Source organism: Mirounga angustirostris, unplaced genomic scaffold, assembly GCF_029215605.1.
Source record: "Mirounga angustirostris isolate CCGP_5_RB_7025 unplaced genomic scaffold, mMirAng1.0.hap1 SCAF_3, whole genome shotgun sequence".
NCBI lineage: Eukaryota > Metazoa > Chordata > Mammalia > Carnivora > Phocidae > Mirounga > Mirounga angustirostris.
In genome coordinates this window covers 74288339-74312809 of record NW_026991711.1, presented here as the reverse complement: position 1 = coordinate 74312809, position 24471 = coordinate 74288339, and the positions used below count along the sequence as shown (strand labels likewise).

Genomic DNA, 24471 nt, shown 5'->3' with positions numbered 1-24471 from the left:
CTAAATGCTCAAATCAAAATACATAGGGTACTGAATAGATAAAAACAAACAATAATAAACAAACATAATCCATAAGCTGCTTATAAGTTACTCACTCCAGACCTAAAGACCTGAAAGTGAAGAGATGAAAAAACATACCAAGCAAATGGGAGCTTAAAAAAAAAAAAAAAGCTGGGGTAGCAATACTAGTATCAGACTAAATAGACCTTAAAACAAAGACTATAGCAAGAGACAATACACTACCTAATGATAAAAGGATTAATCCAACAAGAAGATATAACAATTGTAAATATCTATGCACTCAACCTAGGAGCACCTAAACACAAAAAGCGAACATTAACAGTAATAAAGGAAGAAACTGACAGTGATACAGCTAATAGTAAAGGACTTCAACACTCCACTTACATCAATGGATAGATGATCCAGAGAGAAAATCAACAAGGAAACAGTAGCTGTGAACCAGATTAGACCAGAACAACATAATAGATATAAACAGGATATTCCATCCAAAACAGCAGAATACACATTCTTTTCAAGTGCACATAGAACATTCTCTAGAGTAAATCATATGTTAGGCCACAAAACAAGTCTTCGTAATTTAGAAGATTGGGGAAATCGGAGGGGGAGACAAACCATGAGAGACTATGGACTCTGAGAAACAAACTGAGGGTTCTAGAGGGGAGGGGGTGGGGGGATGGGCTAGCCTGGTGATGGGTATTAAAGAGGGCACATACTGAATGGAGCACTGGGTGTTATACACAAACAATGAATCATGGGACACTACATCAAAAACTAATGATGTAATGTATGGTGATTAACATAACATAAAAAAAGACATTAGTAATTAGTAAAATTTGAATAAGGTCTATAATTAGATAATATCAAATTGATGTTACTGTCTTGATTTTTATAATTATACTATGTCTATAAGGGAAAATGGTCTTATTTTCAGGAAACACACACTGATATAAATAGGCATCATATTTGCAATCCAATCTCAAATTGTTCAGAAAAAAAATGTGTGATATATATGTATGTGTGTGTGTGTATGAGAAAGAGACTACATAGAGAAAAAAATTATATATGAGAGAGAAGGAATAATAAGACAAATGTGGCAAAATGCTAATATTTGCACACACAAAAAATAATATCAAGCATCTTTTCTGACCAAAATGATATGAAGCTAGAAATCAATTACAAAAAAAAAAACTAAAAAACACAAACATGGGGTGTCTGGGTGGCTCAGTTGGTTACTCTTCTGCCTTCGGCTCAGGTCATGATCCCAGGGTCCTGGGATTGAGCTCCTCGTCTGACTCCCTGCTCAGCAGGGAGCCTGCTTCTCCCTCTCCTCCTCCTCCCCACTCGTGCTCGCTCTCTGTCAAATAAATAAAATCTTAAAAAAAAAAAAAAACCCAAACACAAGCACATGAGACTAAATAACACGCACCTAATCAATGAAGAAATAAAAAAATACATGGAGACAAATGAAATTGAAAACACAGTGTTCCAAAATATTTGGGACACAGTAAAACCTAAGGAAGGAAGTTTATAGTGATATGGGCCTACTTCAAGAAATTTTTTAAAAATCTCAAACAACCTAACCTTACACCTAAAGGAGCTAGAAAAAGAATGAATAAAGTCCAAAGCTAGTAGAAGGAAGGAGACAATAAAGATTAGAGTAGAAATAAATAAAACAAGACTAAAACATTGGAAAAAATAAATGAAACCAAGAATGGTTCTTTAAAAAAGATAAAAATCGATAAATTCTAACCAGAGTCATCAAGGAAAAAACGACTCAAATAAAATCAGAAATGAAGGAGGAGAAATAACCAAAACCACAGAAATACAAAGGATTATAAGAGAATATTATGAAAAAATTATGTGCCAAAAATTGGACAACCTAGAAGAAATGGATAAATTCCTAAAAACATACAATATTCCAAAACTGAAGCAGGAAGAAATAGAAAATTTGAACACACAGATTGCTAATATTGAAATTGAATTGGTAACCTAGAAACTCCAAACAAACAAAAGTCCAGGACCAGATAGCTCCACGGGTGAATTCTGCCAAACTTTTGAAAAAGAGTTACCATATAGTCTTCTCAAACTATTTAAAAAAAAAGAAGAGGAGGAGGAGGAAGGAAAACTTCCAAATTCATTCTACAAGGCCAGCATTACCCTAATACTGAAACCAAATAAAGACACTGCAAAAAAGAAAATGACAGGCCAATATCCCTGATGAGAATAGATTCAAAAATCCTCAACAAAATAGTACCAAACTGAATCCAACAATACATTAAAAGAATCAGGATCAAGTAAGATTTATTCCAGAGATGCAAATGTGGTTCAATATTTGCAAATCAATTAGTGTGATATATCATATCAACAAGAAAAAGGATAAAAACATATGATCATCCTAATAGGTGCAGAAAAAGCAGTTGACAAAATATAACATCCATTCTTAATAAAAACTCTCAACAAAATAGGCTTGGAGGAAACGTACCTCAACATACTAAAGGTTTTATATGAAAAACCCACAGCTAACACTACACTCAACAGTGAAAAACTGAGCTTTTCCTCGAAGATCAAAAACAAGAAAAGGGTGTCGACTCTCACCAGTTTTATTCAAAATAGTACCGCCAAGTCCTAGCCACAGCAAACAGGAAAAAAAAGGGGGGGGGGGATCCAAATTGATAAGGAAGAAGAAAAGCTATCACTAGTTGCAGATGACGTACCATATATGAAAAACCCTTAAAGCTCCACCAAAAGACTATTAGGACTGAGAAATGAATTTAGTAAAGTTGCAGAATTCAAAGTTAATGTACAGAAATCTACTGTGTTTCTATACACTAATTACGAAGTTAGAGAAAGAGAAATCAAGAAAAAAAAATCCCATTCACAATTGCACCAAAAATAGTAAAATACCTAGGAACAAACTTAATCAAGGAGGTGAAAGACCTGTACTCTGAAAACTATAAAACAGTGATGAAAGAAACTGAAGATGACACAAACAAATAGCAAGATATTTTGTGCTCATGGATTGGAAGAATCAATATTCTTTAAATGTCCATACTACCCAAAGCAATACTTATCAAAATACCAACATTTTTCACAGAACTAGAATAGTCTTCAAATTTGTATGAAGCTGCAAAAGACCCCAAATAGCCAAAGCAATCTTGAGAAAGAAGAACAAAGCTAGACATATCACAGTCCCAGATTTCAAGATTTACAATAAACCTATAGTAATCAAAACAGTATGGTACTGGCACAAAAATAGACACATAGGTTAATAGAACAGAATAGAGAACCTAGAAATAAACCCACATATACCATCACTTAATCTACGACATAGGAGGCAAGAATATACAATGGGGAAAAGAGTTTCTTTAAGAAATGGTACTGGGAAGGGCGCCTGAGTGGCTCAGTTGTTAAGCATCTGCCTTCGGCTCAGGTCATGATCCCAGGGTCCTGGGATCGAGTCCCACATCGGGCTCCCTGCTCCGCGGGAAGCCTGCTTCTCCCTCTCCCACTCCCCCTGCTTGTGTTCCTGCTCTCGCTATCTCTCTCTCTCTCTGTCAAATAAATAAAATCTTAAAAAAAAAAAAAAGAAGTGGTACTGGGAAAACTGGACAGCTAAATGCAAAAGAATGAAACTGGACCACTTTCTTACACTACACACACACACATACACACACACACACAAAAACCCTCAAAATGGATTAAATATCTAAATGTGAGACCTGAAATAATAAAACTCCTAAGCAGTTATTTCTTTGGCATTGAACGTAGAAATATTTTTCTAGATATGTCTTCTCTGGCAAGAGAAACAAAAGCAAAATTAAACTATCAGGACTACACTAAAATAAAAAGCTTTTGCATAGTGAAGGAAACCATAAACAAAACAAACAGGCACCCTACTGAGTGGGAGAAGATATTTGCAAATGATATATCCAATTAGAGGTTAACATCCAAAATACATAAACTTATTCAACTTAAGACCTCCCCACAATTAATCTGATTAAAAATGGGCAGAGGACCTAAATAGACATTTTTCCAAAGAAGACATACAGATGGCCAACAGATAACACAAAAAGATGCTCAACATCACTAATCATCAGGGAAATGCAAATTAAAATCACAATGAAATATCACCTTACACCTGTCAGAATGGCTAAAATAAAATAAAATAAACAAGAAATAACAAGGGTATAGAGAAAAAGGAACGCTTGCACACTGTTGGTAGGAATGCAAATTGGTGCAGCCCCTGTGGAAAACACTATGGAGGTTCCTTGAAAAATTAAAAATATAATTACCATATGATCTAATAATACACTTTGGATATTTATCCAAAGAAAACAAAAACCCAGATTCACAAAGATCATGCACACCCATATTTACTGCAGCATTATTTACAAGATATAGAAGCAACCCAAGTGTCCATCCATAGTTCAATGGGTAATGGTGTAACACATATATACAACAGAATATTACTCAGTCATAAAAGAGAATGAAATCTCGCCATTTCCAACAGCATGGATGGACCTAGAGGGTATAATGCTAAGTGAAATAAGTCAGTCAGAGAAGGACAAATACTATATGATTGCAGTCATATGGGAATTTAAAAAAGAAACAAAAAAGAGACAGACTCAAATGAGAGAATGAACTGGTGGTTGTCAGAGGGAGGTGAGTGGGGGGGGTGAAATAGGTAAAGGGGATTAAGAGTACAGTTATCTTGATGAGCACTGAGTAATGTATAGAACTGTTGAACCACTATATTGTAGTCCTGAAATTAATATAAATCTGTATGTTAACTAAACTTCAATAAAAAAAAGAAGACAAACGCTCAATTCCCTAATATAGGATATTGGTGGACAACTCAGCAGATCTATGAGATTTCACTGGAAAGCACTTTACCTCATAGGTAGGTATACGAAAGAGAGCTCCCAAATGACAGTGTGCTGCTTGGTATTGCCATGAACAGGCACAAGTGAGAGGAGAGGCCAACTCAAAGAAACCTTGAAGATGAGACGAAAACACAGCCTATTCTTGGTGGTGAACTTGAGAATTCAAAGTTTCTCAAGGCCTGAGACAACTGTTATAGCCTGAAGCATCCATACCAAGTGTTTCTTGCAGGTGAGGACCACATCTTCTTCCTCCTTCCTCTCCTCCCAGCTACACACACTTCTCACCTGATTGAGTTTTTGCAGAAACTGTTCCTAAAGGGTTCATTGAGGTAAATGGTGCGGACTTTGGACACATCTGATTCTTGCAGAGATTGTTGCCAGCCCATCTTTTCCTCCACCTTCTGACAGCCCAAAGAGAAATCGACAGGTCCTGCATCAAGAAGGCACAGGGATGTTACACAGAAATGCAAATGAAGTCAGGCTCCAGGGACAGTAGGAAGTGCAGTGCATCTTCTGGTTGGGCACTTCAGCCTGTGAGTCCCCTGGAGACAGACTGCTTTCTTAGCCCCCAGCTCCTCATCTACCCAATCCACTTCTCCAGGGATTGGGCCCCCTAGACCTCCCCTGCCACCCTGCATTGGGGGAGGCAGCTCTACTTCTCTCACAGCTCCCACAGCCCCCTCCCCTCCCCTCCCCAGTCCCAGAGGCTCTGGGTGGGCACTGACACTCTGCCCAGGGAGGAGACTGGGAACCAAGCATTGATATAGGACCCAGCAGCTGGGTCAGAAAGAGGAGAGGGGAGGGGAGAAGGTGAAGAGGGCTGGGGGACAGGGAGGGGAGAGTGTCTTGGCTGAAGAGCAATAGTTCCCTGACCAGAGAGCAGCCCCTGACCATGATGGTCTTAACACTCCCCTCAGTTTGACTTAATTTTAAACAGATGTCTTATCCATAAACCCCTGAACTCCCTTTCCTTTTTGCTAACATAAAACATTTACTTTAGAATACCTAACTGTAAATTCTTACTCTACTCCCTTTGAAATGTATATAAACATCCTTAAAAGCCCCTTGCCAGCTTTAAGATCCAGGGAATGCCTTTCTCAAGGATCTGGGATGTCTCCGAAATGTAATCATCAGAGAAGATCTCCATGGTAAGGTAGGAGCCTAACTTCAGGGGGTGCCTTGCTCCAAGGATAAAACTCCCTCCTGTCATGAAGATAAGAGAAAATGTACTTATTCTTTGGGTAAGGCCAGTTGGCAGACACAAGTGGCCAATGACAATCCCCATGTTCCCCACCCCAGCTCTTATAAACTCTCCCATCTTTCATTTCAGCTGAGGTGAGTTCACTTTCTCTCCCCTATTGCAATAGTCTTTAATCAAGTATTCCTTGATGGTTAACTTTGCCCAGGCAATGTTTGCTTTGATATCTCCTAACCCCAAAATGAATGAGGTTTTTGACCAAGGGGCCAAGGAAAGTCCCATTTGTTTCTGATGAGAAACAGAGGCTAGTATGCTCTCAACAGTAACAGCATCTTTGTGCCAGTCCATGTGCTCAGATTTCCTCAGACTTGCCGAAAGTTCTGTAGCACAGGATTGACATGGATATTCAGATCCTGGAGTAAAGGAACTTTCCCACCATCATTGATGTTTAGTTTAGCTATTTCTCTTCAAGCATTTCCCTAACAACCCATCCATGTGTGAGGGTGAAGAAACAAAAGGTGAGTGATAGTTAACTAAGGAGCTGCTGATGAAAATAAAGCTCAAATCGCCTGACTAGACACCTGTGATCTTCAAGGCTACCTGCTAACCAGCTACCTGAGAGAAGAGTGCTGGTGACCAAGAATCCTAGTTTTAAAGCCTAAGCTAATGTCCCAGCTCACACACTAGGTGCCTCCCACTACACCAACATGTCTCTTCAGCAAATAACTGGTCTGTTAGAGTGGGTCCCTAAAATTGAGTAATAGTAAAAAATGAGCCGGCACAGAATCTATGAAAAAGTATGCAGCCATCTGCCCAAAAAAATGACACAGTATAAGGAACAAAAGACAAAGGAAATTCTTATTTGCACATCAAAAGAATTGTTACAAAACACAGAGAAAATGCACTTCCTGTAAAAGAAATTAAATATGGCCATTATGAAACAAGAGGTCAAAAAAAAGAAATACAAAAATATTTTTTAACATGATAATAAAACTGCAGAAGAATTTTTAATGTGACCTGAAAGAGCTCAGAAAAGAAATGAAAGAGAAATATCTTAAGAAAAAGGAAAGCCACGGGCGCCTGGGTGGCTCAGTTGGTTAAGCGACTGCCTTCGGCTCAGGTCATGATCCTGGAGTCCCTGGGTCGAGTCCCGCATCGGGCTCCCTGCTCAGTAGGGAGTCTGCTTTGCCCTCTGACCCTATCCCCTCTCATGTGTTCTCATTCTCTCTCTCTCAAAATAAATAAAATCTTTAAAAAAAAAAAAAGAAAGGAAAGCCACATTAGAAGCAACTACACAACAGACAGCTGAAAAGAGGCATGTCCTGCACAGACTATAGAAAACTAAGCAAAATGAGGGGCACTTGGGTGGTTCAGTTGGTTAAGCAGCTGCCTTCGGATCCCAGGGTCCTGGGATTGAACCCCACCCCCTCACCTCCCCATTTCGGGATCCCTGCTCAGCAGGAAGCTTGCTTCTCCCTCTCCCTCTCCCTCTGCCTGCCACTCCCTCTGCCTGCCGCTCCCCCTGCTTGTGTGCTCACGCTCTCTCAAATAAATAAAATCTTTGTTTTTTTTTAAGATTTTATTTATTTATTTTTGACAGAGACACAACGAGAGAGGGAATACAAGCAGGGGGAGAGAGAGAGGGAGAAACAGGCTTCCCACGGAGCAGGGAGCCCGATGCGGGTCTCGATCCCAGGACCCTGGGATCACGACCTGAGCCGAAGGCAGACGCCTAACAACTGAGCCACCCAGGCCTCTCAAATAAATAAAAGCTTTAAAAAAAAAAAAAAACTAAGGAAAATGAAATGAAAAAGAGCACAGAAGATAAAGAACTGGAGAAAAAGTATAGATGTGGGACAAAGGATATCCAATATATGTATATTTGTTATCCTTGAGGAAAAAATAAAAAATAAATAAAAATATTGGTAAAATAGATCTTTCTTTAATGAGAACATAACTAAGAAAGATCTGACACAAAATAAATGCCAAGACACTTCTTGACAAAGTTTACTGGACTTTAAGAATAATGAAAAAAATCATTATTAGACAAATCAAATCACTTTGGAAGGTTGAAGAGAGGGAATACTGGGGCCACACTCAGACGCCACCATTGAAGTATTCAAGCTAGAAGCAGGAGACCCAGATATCCTATCAAGAAATGAATGAAAAGCTGATAAACGAGATGTAGAAAGCAGTGATTTCTCTGGATATAAAAATAAGGATCTAGATAATGGTAGGCCATCTTATTGTGACCAAACTCTCTGTTGAAATAGCTTCAAGTGCTGACTTTTAAGGGAAAAAAAGCTTTTTAAATTCATTAGGCAAGATAGTAGCTATTATCAAGTCAAATTTTAATCAAAAACAAAGATCAAGAGAAGTAGGCAAAAAATTCAAAAAGCACTTTTCTCCTGGAGAAATTTGCCAATTAATACTAAAGTTAGCTGTGGGGAAACAGGGGGTATTTAAGTCAAGGCTCAGGTTGCGCCCAAGATGGAGACTCTGAGAAACCCCATAGTCAAACAGATTCATCTCAGGGCCAGAATGAAGTAGAAAGAATGCTGCTCCATTATCCTTCAACCACTCCCACAGGGCTTTGGAGAAAGTTGCCTTGGTATCATTCTGAGGAAGGAGAGGAGGAGAGAGAATGACAGACAGAATGACAGACAGACAGACAGACAGACTGAGAGACAGACAGAGAGACAGACAGACTGAGAGACAGACAGAGAGACAGACAGAGAGACAGACAGAGAGACAGACAGACAGAGAGACAGACAGACAGAGAGACAGAGAGACAGACAGACAGACAGACAGACAGAGAGACAGACAGACAGAGAGACAGACAGACAGAGAGACAGACAGACAGAGAGACAGACAGACAGACAGAGAGACAGACAGACTGGGAGACAGACAGACTGGGAGACAGACAGACTGGGAGACAGACTGAGAGACAGACTGAGAGACAGACTGAGAGACAGACTGAGAGACAGACTGAGAGACAGAATGAGAGACAGAATGAGAGACAGAATGAGAGACAGAATGAGAGACAGAATGAGAGACAGAATGACGGGAAGGAGGGCGGTTTCTAGCAGAATGACCCAAATTGGCATCACCAGAGTTGTCCAAGAAATCTCAAGCATTGTCAGTTCAAAATGGTTCAGAATTGGTAGTGCTACAGGTAAAAGCAAATATGAATCCTCTCCAAAGAAAAATTCCTTCATCCTAGGCCTCAAGGAACCCCCAAAAATTATTTATCAAAGGAAAGAAGTACTATACAAAAGAAACAAAAATTATAAGAACCATTACAAATAAAAGACTACCGAAAATACCCACTATAGATTTCTTTAAAAGAAAATAAACATGTTTATTATGTATGAAGAAAAACATGCTTTAAAATAACTATATGGAAGGGCGCCTGGGTGGCTCAGTCGTTAAGCGTCTGCCTTTGGCTCAGGTCATGATCCCAGGGTCCTGGGATTGAGACCCGCATCGGGCTCCCTGCTCAGCGGGGAGCCTGCTTCTCCCTTTCCCACTCCCCCTGTTTGTGTTCCCTCTCTCGCTGTGTCTTTCTCTGTCAAATAAATAAAATCTTTAAAAAAAATAAAATAAAATAACTATATGGAGAGAAACTATGGGAAGTGACACAGAAATTTGAAATAGAACCAAATAAAATCTCTAAAGTGGGGGAAGTCCTAATGAAACAAAAATTCAATGGGCAGGGATGCCTGGGTGGCTCAGTCGGTTAAGCATCTGCCTTCGGCTCCCGTCATGATCCCAGGGTGCTAGGATCCAGTCCCACATCGGGCTCCTTGTTTGGTGGGAAGACTGCTTCTCATTCTGTTGCTTCTCTCTCTGCCTGCTGCTCCCCCTGCTTGTGCTCACTCTCTCTTTCTGACAAATAAAATCTTTAAAAAAAATTCAATGGACAAATTTGGCAGCAGATAGGACGCTGCTGAGAGGGAAAATAATAGTAATAGAAATTACCCAAAATACAGCATGGGGAAGCAGGAAAACAGAATATCCATAAAAGAGCTTAAGAGATCAAGTAAACAAAGTGAGAAGATCTGGCAAAATTTCAATTGAGTCCTGATGGGAGAGGGGGAGAGAGGGAGAGGAAGGATGAGAGAATGAGAAGGAGAGAGACAGAAAGAGGGAGGGAGGGGGAGAGAGAGAACGAGAGAGAGAACAAGAGAGAGATAGAGAGCGAGAAGGAGAGAGAGAGGGAAGGAGGGAGGGAGAGGGAGAGAGGGAGAAATAGGACAAAAGCAACATGTGAAAAGACGATGGCTATGAATTTTTCACAAAGGCAAGAAAACCAATAAATCTCAAACAAGGTAAATAAAAAAACCACACTTAGATTTATAATGAATATGCAGAAAACAAAAGACAAAGAGGAAATCGTAAAAGCAGTCAGAAAAAAAAAAGAGGAACTCTTCCCAAAATATTTTATGAAACCACATTATGACACCAAAACCAAAGTCATTACAAGAAAAAAAAAAAACAGTACAAATTAAAATCCTTTATAAACATGAATACAAAAATCCTTAGCAAAATACTCAAACTCAAATCTACCAATATTTAAAATGATTACACATCATGACTTTTATGGGTTGAATTGCATCTTCACACAAAAGAAGATACATTGATGTCCTAACCCCTAGTACCACAGAATGTGACCTTATTTCAAAATAAGCGGTCTTAGTCTGTTCAGGCTGCTCTAATAAAATACCACAGACTAGGTAGCCCATAAACAACAAATTTATTTCTCACAGTTTTGAAGGCTGGGAAGTCCAAGATCAAGGCACCAGCATGGTGGTTTTGGTGAGGGTCATCTTCCTGGTTCACAGGTGGTCCATTCTCATCATGTCCTCACATAGTGGAAGGGGCTAAGGATCTCTCTGGGCTCTCTTTTATACAGCACTGATCCCATTTGTGAGGGCTCCACCTGCATGCTTAAGCACCTCCCAAAGGCTCCACCTACTAATACCCTCACCTTTGGTGGTTAGGATTTCAACACATGGATTGGGGGGAGAGGGACACAAACGTTCAGACCATAGCTTAAGTTCCCTGCAGAGTTAACTAAATTAAGATAATGTCAAAGGGTGGGCCCTAATCCAATATGACTGCAGTCCTTATGAAAAAGGGAAATTCGGTCACAGAGACAGATACACATATAGAGGGAAGACAGTGTGAAGAGACAGGGAAAATGCCTGAAGATGGAGGTACAGAATGGAATCATGGCTGCTACAAACCAAGGAACATCTGGAGCTCCCAGAAGCTGGAGGAGGCAAAGAATGATCCTTCACCCACAGATTGCAAATAAAGCATGGCCCTGCTGACACCTTGATTTCAGACTTCTATCCTTGAGAGTTCTGAGACAGTAGATTTCTGTTGTTCTAAGTCACCCAGTTTGTGGTACTTTCCTATGATAACCCCAGGAAACTGATAATAATCTAGTGGGTTTATTCCAAGAAAGGAAGTTTGATTCATCATTTGGAAATAAAATGATGTAATTTGTCATCTCAAAAGATTAAAGGAAAAAAAAAGCCCTATGATAATCTCAATAGATACAGATGCATTTAACAAATTTCAACATCAATTGATAAAAACTCTTAGCAAGCCAAGAAAATAGGGTAAGTTCTTCCACCTGATGAAGGATATCTATGAAAAACCTGCAGCAAATATCAGACTTAAGTGCAAAAGACCAAATGCTTTCTTCCTAAGATTGGCAACAATGCAGGCTGTCCTTACTCACCACGTGTATACAATATTGTACTGGAGGTTTTGTCTTGCAATAGGCAAGACAAACAAAAAGCAAAGAGAAAAGAAAGAAATAGAACTCTATTCACAAACTACATGATGGCCTATGTAAAATTCTCTCAAAGAATCTATTTTAAAAACTGCTCTGGTGTAACACGTAAAAATAATTGGAGATTAAGACTCCCATCCTCATAAAGAGAAAAAAAAACTGATTAAACTGAAAATCTACAACTCTTCTTAGATCTATCAGAGAATTCAGGTCACAAGGCCAATTGTCTCCCCAAAAACGGAAGAGTTGGGTGAATACAGAGAATCACAATTTATCTCTGGAGCCAGCAACTGGTAGAAACATGTAGAGAGTAATTGACTAATTGCAGAAGGCTGAACCATGCACTAGCTTTGAGATAAAATCTCCATGGGACATGGCCCAAGAGGGGGACCTTAAGGAACACCACCAGCTTCTCAGGGTGAAGATCAGAGAAAAGGCCGCTCATGCTTCCAGCAAGAGATGGGGAAAAGGACCATTATAAAATATGCTCATCACATTCTGTTCCCCTCAACAAAGGCCTGCTCTGAAGGAAAAGTATTTTACCAGAGCCTCATCAACATGGAAGAAAGGAAATGCCTAACTTTAGCTCATTCTAGTCTTAGTCTTCCTGGCTCACTTAAGAGGAAAACAAAAACAAAAACAACCTAAAAAGTCCTTGTGAAGAAAAAAAGCAAATCATAGGATTATAGAACACTTGCCCTCTCCTGCACTTACCACAACATGAACACGGTTCCTGCACAGTAAGAGGGAATTAAGTACAGCTGAAAGAACTGGCTAAAAACCTATTTAAGAAGGAGTCTCTAGGGAAACCAAATACACACTGAATCTACAGCTGCATATGGAACAATTTCCAGGGGCGGGAAAGGGGAGGCTAAAAACTAGCTGAGCAACTCCTCCACATAAAGTGAATGAAAAAAACCCACATCAGAGTGGTAGGAGAGGCGGACACTGTCTCACTGTGAACCCCACCAGAGGTGTGGCAACCCACAATCAGGAGGAAACTCAAAACCCTGAGCTTCTCTCCGAGGAGTGCAGGGTTTTGACCCCACATGTGGCAGGCACCCTTTTACCTGCATCTTAGAAATGAGCCCCCAAAATATCTAATGGGGCTTGCAGCCACAAGACTCACAAGACTCTGGTGAACTGAGAAGTTGTTCTTAAAGGATTCACATGCAAATGCACCTACCCCAGGACTGAGCACAGAGGCAGCCAACTGAAAAGTATCTACCCAGATTTTCTGTGAAAGAGACTTATTTTCTCACGTTAAAGCACTGGCCTGAGGGCCTGGCATCTACATTAACGCACATCTAGGGATCTGCGGAAATTCTCTCCAAACACAGAGGGCCTGTGGGTGCCATCTTTGCACTCCCCTTTGCCTCCCTCCAGCCCTCTGGTAACTCCTGGAGTGGAGCTTGTACCCCCATCTGGTGACCTGATTTTGCAGCTGACAGGGCTTATGCTCCTGAGTCCCACTGGAATCTAACCAACGGAGAAAGAGTTTTCATCCAGCTTGCACCCCCCTCTATGGGGCAGAGCAGGGACGCAACAGACTGAGGAGCCCAGGCTCTCTGTGAAGAAGGCCATTAACTTATCTTTACAGGCGTGACTTGAGGAGCAGGCTTCTAGTCAAACACACATCTGAAGGCCCTCAGTCATCCTCCCCAGAGACCTTGGAAGGTGGGCACTGTCTTTGTACTCTGCCACCAGAGCACCAGGATCTCCCAGAGGGGAGCTTTTACACTCGGCCGATGCCCCAGTTTTTATGGCTGCCACTCAGGGGACGCTACTTGCTTGCCTGGCTCTGGGGGCCAGTGGGGTTCACTTTCCTGGGTCTCGTGGGATGGGACTGCAACAATCAGAGAGCTGGTTCTTGGCCAGCACCACCCACAGGGCATGTCACAGACAGCAGACTGAAACACCCCCCAGTCTTTCTGTGGAAGAGGCCTATTAGCTGGTCCTGGAGCTTCAGCCTGAGGGGCAGGCTACTGGTTTGGCACACTAAGGGCTGCTGGAGTATTCTCTAGGGTTGGATGCCAGTGGATGCTAGCTGTGTGCTCTCCCTCTACCTCATTCTGGGTTGCCGGTATTCCCAGACAGGAGCTGGCACCCTCATCTAGGCACCCCAATTTTTGTGACTGTTGCCCAGGGGACACCTCTAGATTGCCTGGCTCTGGTAGCCAGTGGGGCTTACCTTCAGGGTCCTGAAAGACTATACATATTTGTATACATTAAAAACTGCCACATGAGGGCCTATGTACCAATCAGGAAATGAAAACACTAACTTTAAAAGATATACGGCCATTTCACTGCAGCATTATTTACAATAGTCAATATATGGAAACAACCTAAGTGTCCACCGGTGAATGAATAATAAAGAAAACATGAAATAATAAAGAAATAATAAAGAAATGAATAATAAAGAAAACAAGAAAACAATGCAGAGAAAGACAAATACCTTATGATCTCACTTAAATGTGGGAATCACAATAAACAAACAACAACAAAAAAACAAGTTCATAGATCCAGAGAACAGATTGGTGATGGCCAGAGGTACGGATGGGAAGTGGGCAAAATTTTAAAGAAGGTCAAAATGTACAAACTTCTGGTTACAAAATAAATAATCCTGGGAATATAACATATAGCATGGTGACTATAGTTAATAATACTGTATTGCATACTTGAAAGTTGCTAAGAGTAAATCTTAAAAGTTCCCATCACAAGAAAAAAATTTGTAACTATGTGCTGACAGATGTTAACTAGACTAAACGACTGAAATCATACACAACACACTCAGAATAGTAATTGCCTGGAGCAGGGCCCAAGGGAGGGAGACAGGGGGATTGAGCCTGGAGGTAATATTAAAGGTGATTTTTGCTTTGCCTTATCTCCAATGATTTCTAAAAAAAAAAAAAAGAAAGAAAGAAAGAAAGAAAAAAAGAAAAAAATTAAAATTAAATAAAAACTTAAAAACATAAAATGTTTAAAAACATAAAAACAGGGCGCCTGGGTGGCTCAGTTGGTTAAGCAACTGCCTTCAGCTCAGGTCGTGATCCTGGAGTCCCAGGATCGAGTCCCCCATCGGGGTCCCCGCTCAGTGGGGAGTCTGCTTCTCCCTCTGACCCTCTCCTCTCTCATGCTCTCTCTCACTCTCTCTCAAATAAATAAATAAAATCTTTAAAAAAAAAACCCATAAAAACAAATATAACAAAATATATATATACATATATATACATATATATAAAGGTTGTTTATTCTGTATGGTGAACATATGTGTGTTTGTTGAATTTTAGACACATGCACTGACACACATCACACAGAGTGACTGCATATGGATCTATCGTTTTGGTTTATTATTTCTCTGGCCATTTAGGGAAGGACAGGTTCCCTGGGTGAGCCTGGGACATCTGAAAATGGACCCCAGTTCAGTTACTGGAACAGTTACACAGCAGCTGCTTAAAGGGACCACACACTGAAACAGAGGGCTTCCTAGTTACTCACCAGTCAGGCTGGGGACACCACCTTTGACTAGAAAACGACCTGTTATGGTTAATATCCTGAATGTCTTCACTCAGCACCAAAAGCCCTAGTCCCGACGGTGGCCCCTGGTCCTGGCCCGGAATGAGCAGAAACCTCCCCAGCTTGCCTCTGGAAGTTCTGACAGTTGAGGCCTCAGCACCGCCCTCACACTGTGCTCCTGGGATGGGGCTTGCCGCACTTCCTGTTCTTCCACACTCACCGAGCCTGCTTTCCTTGTCCTCTGAAGTACCTCCCTCCTTTCAACTCAGCCTAGAAGGATAAAAGAGACCTTTCACACTTGGAAGCTAATTTGCTTTTCTTCCAAATGGTGAAAAAAAGTAGGTAACGTGCCTACTAATAGGTGAACACTTGAAGATAAGACAATACCTCACTGGAAACATGAACTTTTTTTTTTTAAGATTTTATTTTATTTATTTATTTATTTATTTGAGAGAGAGCACAAACAGGAGGAATGTCGCAGAGGCAGAGGGAGAAGCATGCTCCCCACTGAGCAGGGAAGCCCGGTGCAGGGGCTCTATCTCAGGACCCCAAGATCACAACATGAGCTGAAGCCAGATGCTTAGCCAACTGAGCCACCCAGGCACCCCTGGAAACATGAACCTAATATAGATTTGATAATTGATGATTTTTACCAATACTTTTGTAGACTAAATCATTGGCTCTCAAAATGTAGGGTCTCAGGAACGCTTCAGACTCTTAAAAAGTATCAAAGAACCTAAGGAACTTCGTTTATGTAGCTTATATCTACTACTAATATTTACCATATTAGAAATTACACTTGTACAACCATTCCTGAGAACAATCCAGCATTACTTACTGAAATGAAATAAATAAGCCCGAAACCTCTGACATCTACTCTAGGACATATATACCAAACCACCTCCCGCCAAAAAACCAAAAAAACACCACTACAGGGCAGATTCATAAGAAACCACGTAAAAGTTCATAGAAGCAGGAACAGTTGGGAATAACCTAAGTAAGTATGAGTACAGGAAAAGATGAGCTATGGTATGGGAATGCGATAGAGTAACATGCGCCGATCAGAAGCATGTCATATAAAGTAACATGAATGGGTCCTGAAGACCTAACATTTTATGAAAGCAGAATGAGATTTATAGCACAATATCCTTTACATAAAATTTTAAAATGTATACAAAATAAATATTATATAGTTTTTCAAGGAAATATATTCAAAATAGGCTTGGGTGGGGGACAAACATTAACTATATGAGCGAGTGAGAAGTATGGAAATGCAGACAGGAGATGAAGAAAGACTGCTCATGAGGGAGAAATCCAAGGATGGATTACTCCGTAAGGTTGTCTGCCACAGATGGACAGGAGAATTTTTACGCCCCTTCTAAAAAAAATGAAACAAAATAAAACAAAAACAAATAGGTGATTTATTTTTCATCCTTCTCTTCCTGTGCCTCATCATTCCCAGGTAAATTCCACACATGTGCATATACACTTTTAATTTCTTCCTACCACCACATTTAAGTTATTAGAATTTCAGTTGGTGGGGCACCTGGGTGGTTCAGTCAGTTAAACGTCTGCCTTCAGCTCAGGTCATGATCTCAGGGTCCTGGGATGGAGCCCTGTATTGGGCTCCCTGCTCAGTGGGGAGTCTGCTTCTCCCTCTCCCTCTGCCTGTCACTCCCCCTGCTTGTTCTCTCTCTCTCTCTCTCAAATAAATAAATAAATAGATAAGAATATCAGTTGGTGGAGTGATGTCCGTGCTTCATGTGCCATGAAACAGCTTGCTTCTGATTCACTATTATCATCTCAAATGTAGAAGATTTGCTTCCCTGGATGAATCTGAAAAGGGAACATCTCATGAGTTCATTGTACTTGGAAATCAGCACTTAAAACGGAGTTAGCCTCCCTCCCCTAACCCTGTATTTTTAAAGTGGCAAAGATGTTAACTGGATGAAGTGTAACATAAGCCCAGGTGGCAGAAAGCAACTCCTTAAACACACTGGGGAAGAAGAGGTAAGTCTGCTCAACCTTACTTGCTTTTCCCTACCACACCCAGCTTAGAGCCCCTTATCAGCTCTCCATAGGATGCTACGACCAGATGATGGGTCACAGTATAGAGAAACCAGGAGATTTAATAGTGCCCATTCTCATATTAGTTTGGTAGAACTGCCCTAACAAAATGCCACAAACTACATGACTACATGATATAAATATATTTTCTCACAGTTCTGGAGTTTAGAAGATCAAGGTGTCGGCAGGTTAGGTTTCTTCTGAGACCTCTCTCCTTGCCTTGCAGATGGCCACCTTCTTGCTGTGTTCTCACGTGGTCTTTCCTCTGTAGACACACATCCCTGGAGGCTCTCTGTGGATTCTAATCTCTTCTAAAAGGATACCAGTCATATCGGATTAAGGCCCACTCTAAAGGCCTCATTTAAACTTAATTATCTCTCCAAAGGCCCTGTTTCCAAATACAGTCACATTCTGAGGCACTAGAGATTAGGATTTCAATATACGAATTTTTGAGGAGACATAATTCCATCCATGACAATTTCCAAAAGGTCTTGCTCACAATCAGGTACCTCTCGATGTTTTAGCAGCTAAGGGGTTCAGTACCAACCAAGGTGCTCATTTTCTGAATCAAGTGTATTTTAAGAGAATACCCTGACCCAGAGAATAAGGAGCTTCCTTCTCCAGTCCCCGGGGCCCCAGGCATACTCATCATCTCCTCTTCTCCAAGATAACCTAGTGGGTAACTGTGGGATATCCTTAGGGCTTATCACATTGCCCTCCCTAAGATAAAACTTGGCTTATTCATCTTTGGTGCCCTGATTACCATCACAGCTCCTGGCGTCCTAATAAAGTATGTACAGATGTACCTTGTTTGCAGGCCATGAGCAGCCTGAAAGTGAGGAACACTGGGGAGGGTGGGAGAATCAGAAGAAGGTGCCAGAGAGGGTGGGCCAGAAACTAATCCGCCACCCCTTCACTTTTGCAGTGACCTCCCTGTATGGAAGTGTGCACTTCCAAGTTATAGCAAGATGCAAGGCAATTTCCAATTTGAAAATGTGCATGGGAAACAACAAAAATGCTATATTTCTTATAGTTCTCTCACACTTTTTTAAAACTTATGCTTCTCAAGGCATAGTGTCTATGTGTTTGACCAGGAAAAGGTAGGAACACAGTATTCTCATATTCTAGGGAAAGCCAGCAATGGACTTGCTCTGGACAAACCTGTCAGTCTTAGAACACAAAATTGTCTGTCAACTCTTTAGAAGTGAAACAAAGATCTGACCAGCAATGATGGCTGTCTGGGTTGGGAGGCCTGATGTGACACAGAAAGAAGGGTTGGCTAGTAAACTCTGAACTGAAATTCCACCTTTCTGTTCAAGACTGGCCATTGTTGGGGCGCCTGGGTGGCTCAGTCAGTAAAACGACTGACTCTTGATTTAGGCTCAGGTCATGATCTCAGGGTCATGAGATCGAACCCCACATCGGGCTATGCACTGGGTGTGGAGCCTGCTTGGAATTCTCTCTCTCCCTCTCCCTCTGCCCCCCAACCCTCTCTCTCTTCTTCTCTCAAAATAAATTTTAAAAAATTAAAAATTAAAAAAAAAAGACTGGCATTGTTATGTAGGGAAATTTGTCTTCAGTTCATTTCCTGGTATTCTCTAGTCTATACTTTTACTTTAAGGATGCTCTTCCCAGCCTCCCCTTGAAAGACTGCTATGGATTGGACTGTGTCCCCCAAAAAGATATGTTGATGTCCTAATCCCTGGTATCTGAGAATGTGCCCTTATTTGAAATAGGGTCTTTGTAAATGTAGCCAAGTTGAGAAGATGTCACTAGGTGGATCTTAATCCAATAGGACTGGTGTCCTTATAAGAAGAAAGTGCCATGTAAAGACAGAAACACACCAAGAGGGGGCGCCTGGGTGGCTCAGTCAGTTAAGCGTCTGCCTTTGGCTTAGGTCATGATCCCAAGGTCCTGGAATCGAGCTCCTGCTCAGCAGAGAGCCTGCTTCTCCCTCTCCCTCTGCTGCTCCCCCTGCTTGTGCTCTCTCTCTCTATCAAATAAATAAATAAAATCTTAAAAAAAGAAAAGAAAAGAAAAGAAAGAAACACACCAAGAGAATGCCATATGATGATGGACAAAGAGATTGGAGTGATGTGTCTACCGGCAAGGGAACACCAAGAATTGACAGCCACTGCCAAAAACTAGGAAGAAGCAAGAAAGGATTCTACTCAAAACCTCAGATGGAGCCCAGCTCTACAGATACCTTGATCTCAGACCTGTATCCTCCAGAACTGTGAGAATATATTTCTGTTGTTTTAAGCCACCTGGTTTGTTTTGCTCTAAGAAACTGACAGAAAACTTCTGGATAGAGCAGCTCTAAGGAATTGATATAAAGACAAACCTCCTGGAAGCAATGTCCACACCAGCAGACGCTACTTTATCAACACCCATTAACCATTCAACTTGATGAAATCTGGCTACTACCACTCCACGGAAACTGCTCGCAAAGATCACCAATGTCCTGCTTGTCAACTGCTCCAACAGACTCTTAGACCCCCGTGTCACTTCCTGGCAGCATTCTCTTCCTCTGCCCACGTCCTAAACATCAGTGGGCAGCAGAACTCTGTCCGGGTTCCTTTCTTTTCTTGTTTTAAGTCCTCTCAGTGTGAGAGTCCATCCATTTTTCAACACCCAGGTGATAATCATAGCCATGAGAGAGGCCCAAATTCAAATCACCCCAAACCTATTCCACCTTACATTTTCTATAACTTGAGCAATAGTTTTACAATCTACCCTGCTGCCAGAAACCAAACTAAAACCCTTTAGCTTACTCTCTTACTCTCCACATCCAACTGATAAACAATTTCCTCTTAAATACCTTCCCCATCCACCACCACTATTGCCAAAAGGCTACTGTGAGCCCCCTGTTTCTCACTGCACTGTTGCAAGATCCTCCTACCTCTAGTTATGTCCTACTCCAAAATGCTTGTTTCTTTTCAAAATACAAATATGATGATGTCACTCTCTGCTTAAAAACACGACTGCCCTCAAAATGGAGCCCAAGCTTCTTAACAAGTGTTCTGTTACCTGACCCCTAGTTATTTAGTCTTGCCCCTCACCCTCTATGTTCCAGTTAGATTGAATATTGAACAACTTTTTGGTCCCTACACACTCAACTCACTTCCTTGCCTATAAACTCTGGCACATGATACCTCACTAGACTCTAATTCCCATAAGGACAAGAACCATGTCTAATTCAACATTCTATCTCCAATGCCTGAAATTTGCAGGTATTCAACACTTGTGAAATACAGGAATGAGCATCCTTTCGTCTGTAGGTGTCCTGCCTCAGAGCCTTCTCAGAAGCTGAAGCAGTGGAAGGTCACTGGCCTGTTCAAGTTCTGCCCAGAAATATGGGAGAATGATTGCTGTTTCCTCTGCTCCCCACACCCCTGCTAAGGGCAAACCTTTACCGCTGGCACAAAGCAGGTTCCCATCCTCCAAACAAGTAGTTCTAGAAAACATCTGGAACATTCCCAGTGGAATTGAGCTCCCACTGGCCACAGTAGTGATTTTCAGACCACATTGTTATACTGGCTCTTCCTCACTGTCATGGTCACATCATCCCTGCCCCTCACTCATGTTTTCAGAGCTGTTACCCAATGGTTTTAGCAGTTGGATCTGTAAAACTTTGGGAGGGAAATCCACATTTAGAGCTCTGTTAAGATTTGCAGCTTAAAATAAATTCAAATGTTCAGAAACTTTAAAATGTATTCCTGGGTAACTTGCATTAAATGAAGAATTAAATAAGAAATTATAACCTATTTAGGATAATCATAGTGAATGAAACTTCCTTAGTTTCCAAACCTGTGGGCTGTGGTTATAGCAATCTTCAGGTCATGAGAGTTCATTGCATTAAGTAGTGAGGAGAGAAACCGTCACTGATAAGTGGGATTTGAGATTGTTTTCCCAAAATACATATACTATCAAGGCCCTGACTCCCAGAAATCCTCCTCACTGGTTTACTGGGGCCACTAAGAGTAAGGACATCCAACACTGAGTCTAGGAGGAACAGAATCTAGAGTTTGTGTGGACATTTGATGCTCTGAAATTAAAATCATAATGACATCAATAAAGACTCTAACTTATAATGCATAATGATGCACCTTTGCACTGTCTCTACACTTATGAACTACTCAATGGTGATTAACCGTATGTACTTGGGAATAACACATCTCTGTGTCCAAATCCCAGCTCAGCCACTGATTTTGCAGCTTTGGGCAAGTTTTCTTAATTTTTTCTGAAACTCAATTTCTTCATCTATATAATGAAGATAAGTTATTGCAATGGGTTGTTACAAAGATGAAATAAGATTGTATATGCATATCATTTAGTCCAGCTTCTGATACATGTGCTTGTTAAATAATATGTATTGTTATTGTGCCTCATGCCATTTCATCTCACTTGAAAGGGTAAGTAAATTGCCTAAAGGGGAGCTAGAACTGGAGCCTGGGCTCCTGAATCAATTTTGACTTCATGGATTTGTTTATGGGTTATGATTTATAAACCTAGTACAACATAAATTTGCTCACAATGCTAAATATAAACAGCCAAGTGTTTTTCTCTTTTTTTTTTTTCCTTTTTGTTTCTTTTCACTTGGCTCACCTTATAACCACACAGAGATTGTGAGGCTTATCCAATTCTCAGAGTGCATGGAGAGCCACGGTGAGCAATTAACTTCAACATTCTGAAGCCAACATGGACATTGACAGGCTAATGTTGACCTCATGGCCTTGATAGGTACATTATGGTTTATATTGCTATCCCTGGCAACCAACACCAAATGAAAACACCTGGATAGGTGGGCTAAAGCCACCCTACTCAAGGTCACCCAGTCATTCTCTATATCAACCACAAAGTCAAGATATTCCACGGAGGGAAAATAGGACAAAGCTAGTATCAATGATATATGTTAGTAGTATCAGTCCATATGTTATATGGACTTGGGGATCTATTAGTTCTCTGAATCAATAATGAGTATTAGTTTCCTGTGGCTACAGTAACAAATTATCACAAACTTGGTGGCTTAAAACACTGGAAATGTAGTCTACCACAGCTCTTGAGGTCAGAAATCCAAAATTAGTTCTAGTGAATCGAATGGCTCAGTCGGTTAAGCAACCGAATCTTGATTTTGGCTCAGGTCATGATCCCAGGGTTCTGGGATCCAGTCCCACCTCACCATGGGCTTTGCGTTCAACGGGGAGTCTGCTTGAGATTCTCTCTCTCCCTCTGCTCCTCCCCCTGCCCCCACTTGCTCACTCTCACTCTCTCTAAAATAAATGCATAAATCTTTAAAAAAGAAAAAAATCAAGGTGTCCACAAAGCACCTTGCTCCTTCTGGAGGCTCGAAGGAAGAATCCCATCCTTATCCCATCCAGTTTCTGACAGCTGCCAACATTCCTTGGCTTGTGGCCATAAAACTCCAATCTCTGCTTTCATCTAACCATGACCTCCTTCTCTTTTTCCTGTGTCCAATCTCTCTTTGCCTCTCTCTAATTAAGGACACCTGTGATTGCATTTAGGGCCCACTCAGCTAATCCAAGATAACCTCTCCATTTGGAGAGCCTTATTTAATCACAGCTGCAAACTTTTTTCCAAATGAGGTAACATTCACAGGTTCCAGGCATGTGGGTATCTTGGGGGTGGGTGCATTTTCAGCCTACCACAATGGGCTCATACTTCCTAAAACATGATATCCAGGTACTCCATCGGGCTTGTTTTTAAGACATAAAATGGGCCCCTCTATTCACAAATATATATTCTTTACCATGATTTAACAGGAAATGCCTGAAAATCCAACCATGATCCCTAAAAGAGTCTCATGTTTGCTCCCATGGTTCTTCATGCAACAATGCTGGCTGGCTGGTGAGTTGTCTTCTGGCCGACACTTTCCTGAAGAGTCTTCATATATATATATATATATATATATATATATATATATATATACCTTTGATTACCTTCCTTTCCTCTAGCACAGTAATTAGTGAAAATAATACATTATAAGGAATATACAGCCTTAGGAAGAAATGTTTTTGAAACGTGTAGCTTAAAAGAACAGAGCACATCTCGTAAATGGCCTCTGGGAAAGTAAAGCTGTCCCCAACACAACCTTCCAGAAGCTGACCCTCCAAAGAGGGAGATGAAGCGCCAACAACACGAGCTGCCACAAGAATGCAGGGGTTGCTCTTCCCAGTTGCAGGTGATGTAGAAAGACATCCTCTTTGCTTCTCGCTCTTCATGCAGCCCTCGCCACACTCCCGTGAGGGGAGTGCTATCACTATGCCCCGCTAATAGAAGAAGCGCGTGCCAGAAGGGCCTTGGCCAGTCACAGGGCTTGAGGCGGTCTGGCCAGCTCTGCTCGGTCCCCAGAGTGCCCAGCCACTACCTCGCGCGCCCGCGTTTGTCCGCAGAGCGCTCGCAGTTGGAACTAGTGGGCTAGTTGGGATGCAGAGCTGGAGAGCCGCGCGCGCCCACGGCCGTCGCGGGCTACCCGGGCCCCGCAGCCTGGCTTCGCACCGCACGCAGGCTCAGGGACTGCGCCCAGCGCCACCCCCATCGGGCTCGGGGCCGCGCCCTGCATGCCACAGACGCGCCCACAGCTCCGCTGCTTTGGATCCCGGACAACACGGAGGCGCGCACGCGCACACCCGTCAGTGCGGACCCTGATCTGCCGAAGCCTTGGGTTTGGGCCTCCTCGGCCGCCGTCGCCCGCTCTGCGGTCCCGGCTGTCGCTGGTGTCGTGGCGCCTCGCTCCCAAACGTGCGCAGCGCGCTGGGTGTGCTGACGATCCATCCCAGGATCGCGGCTTGCCCACCGCGGGGAGGAGGCGGAAGCGTCGGGTTTCTGTCCCCTGAGCCCTCCTTTTTCGCCCGCCCTTGGGCTGCAGAGCCTCGCCTGGGGTGAAGTTCGGGGCCGGCGCGGTCTCCGTGCCTTCCGTCTCTGCAGCCCGCGGAGCCAAGGCTTGTCCGGCCACCGTG

The 24471-nt window shown here is 41.9% G+C and overlaps 1 protein-coding gene across 1 annotated transcript in view; it reads right to left on the bottom strand.

Moving 5' to 3' along the window:
- Positions 1–23733, bottom strand: part of LOC135363787 (phospholipid-transporting ATPase IB-like) — a 204783-nt gene extending 181050 nt beyond the window's left edge. The window contains exons 1-2 of the mRNA XM_064585806.1: positions 23604–23733; positions 5190–5334 (exon numbers count right to left, since the gene is read on the bottom strand). Coding sequence (XP_064441876.1) covers positions 5190–5334; positions 23604–23733 — 275 coding nt within the window. The remainder of the gene's footprint in view (positions 1–5189; positions 5335–23603) is intronic.
- Positions 23734–24471: the final 738 nt, after the last annotated feature.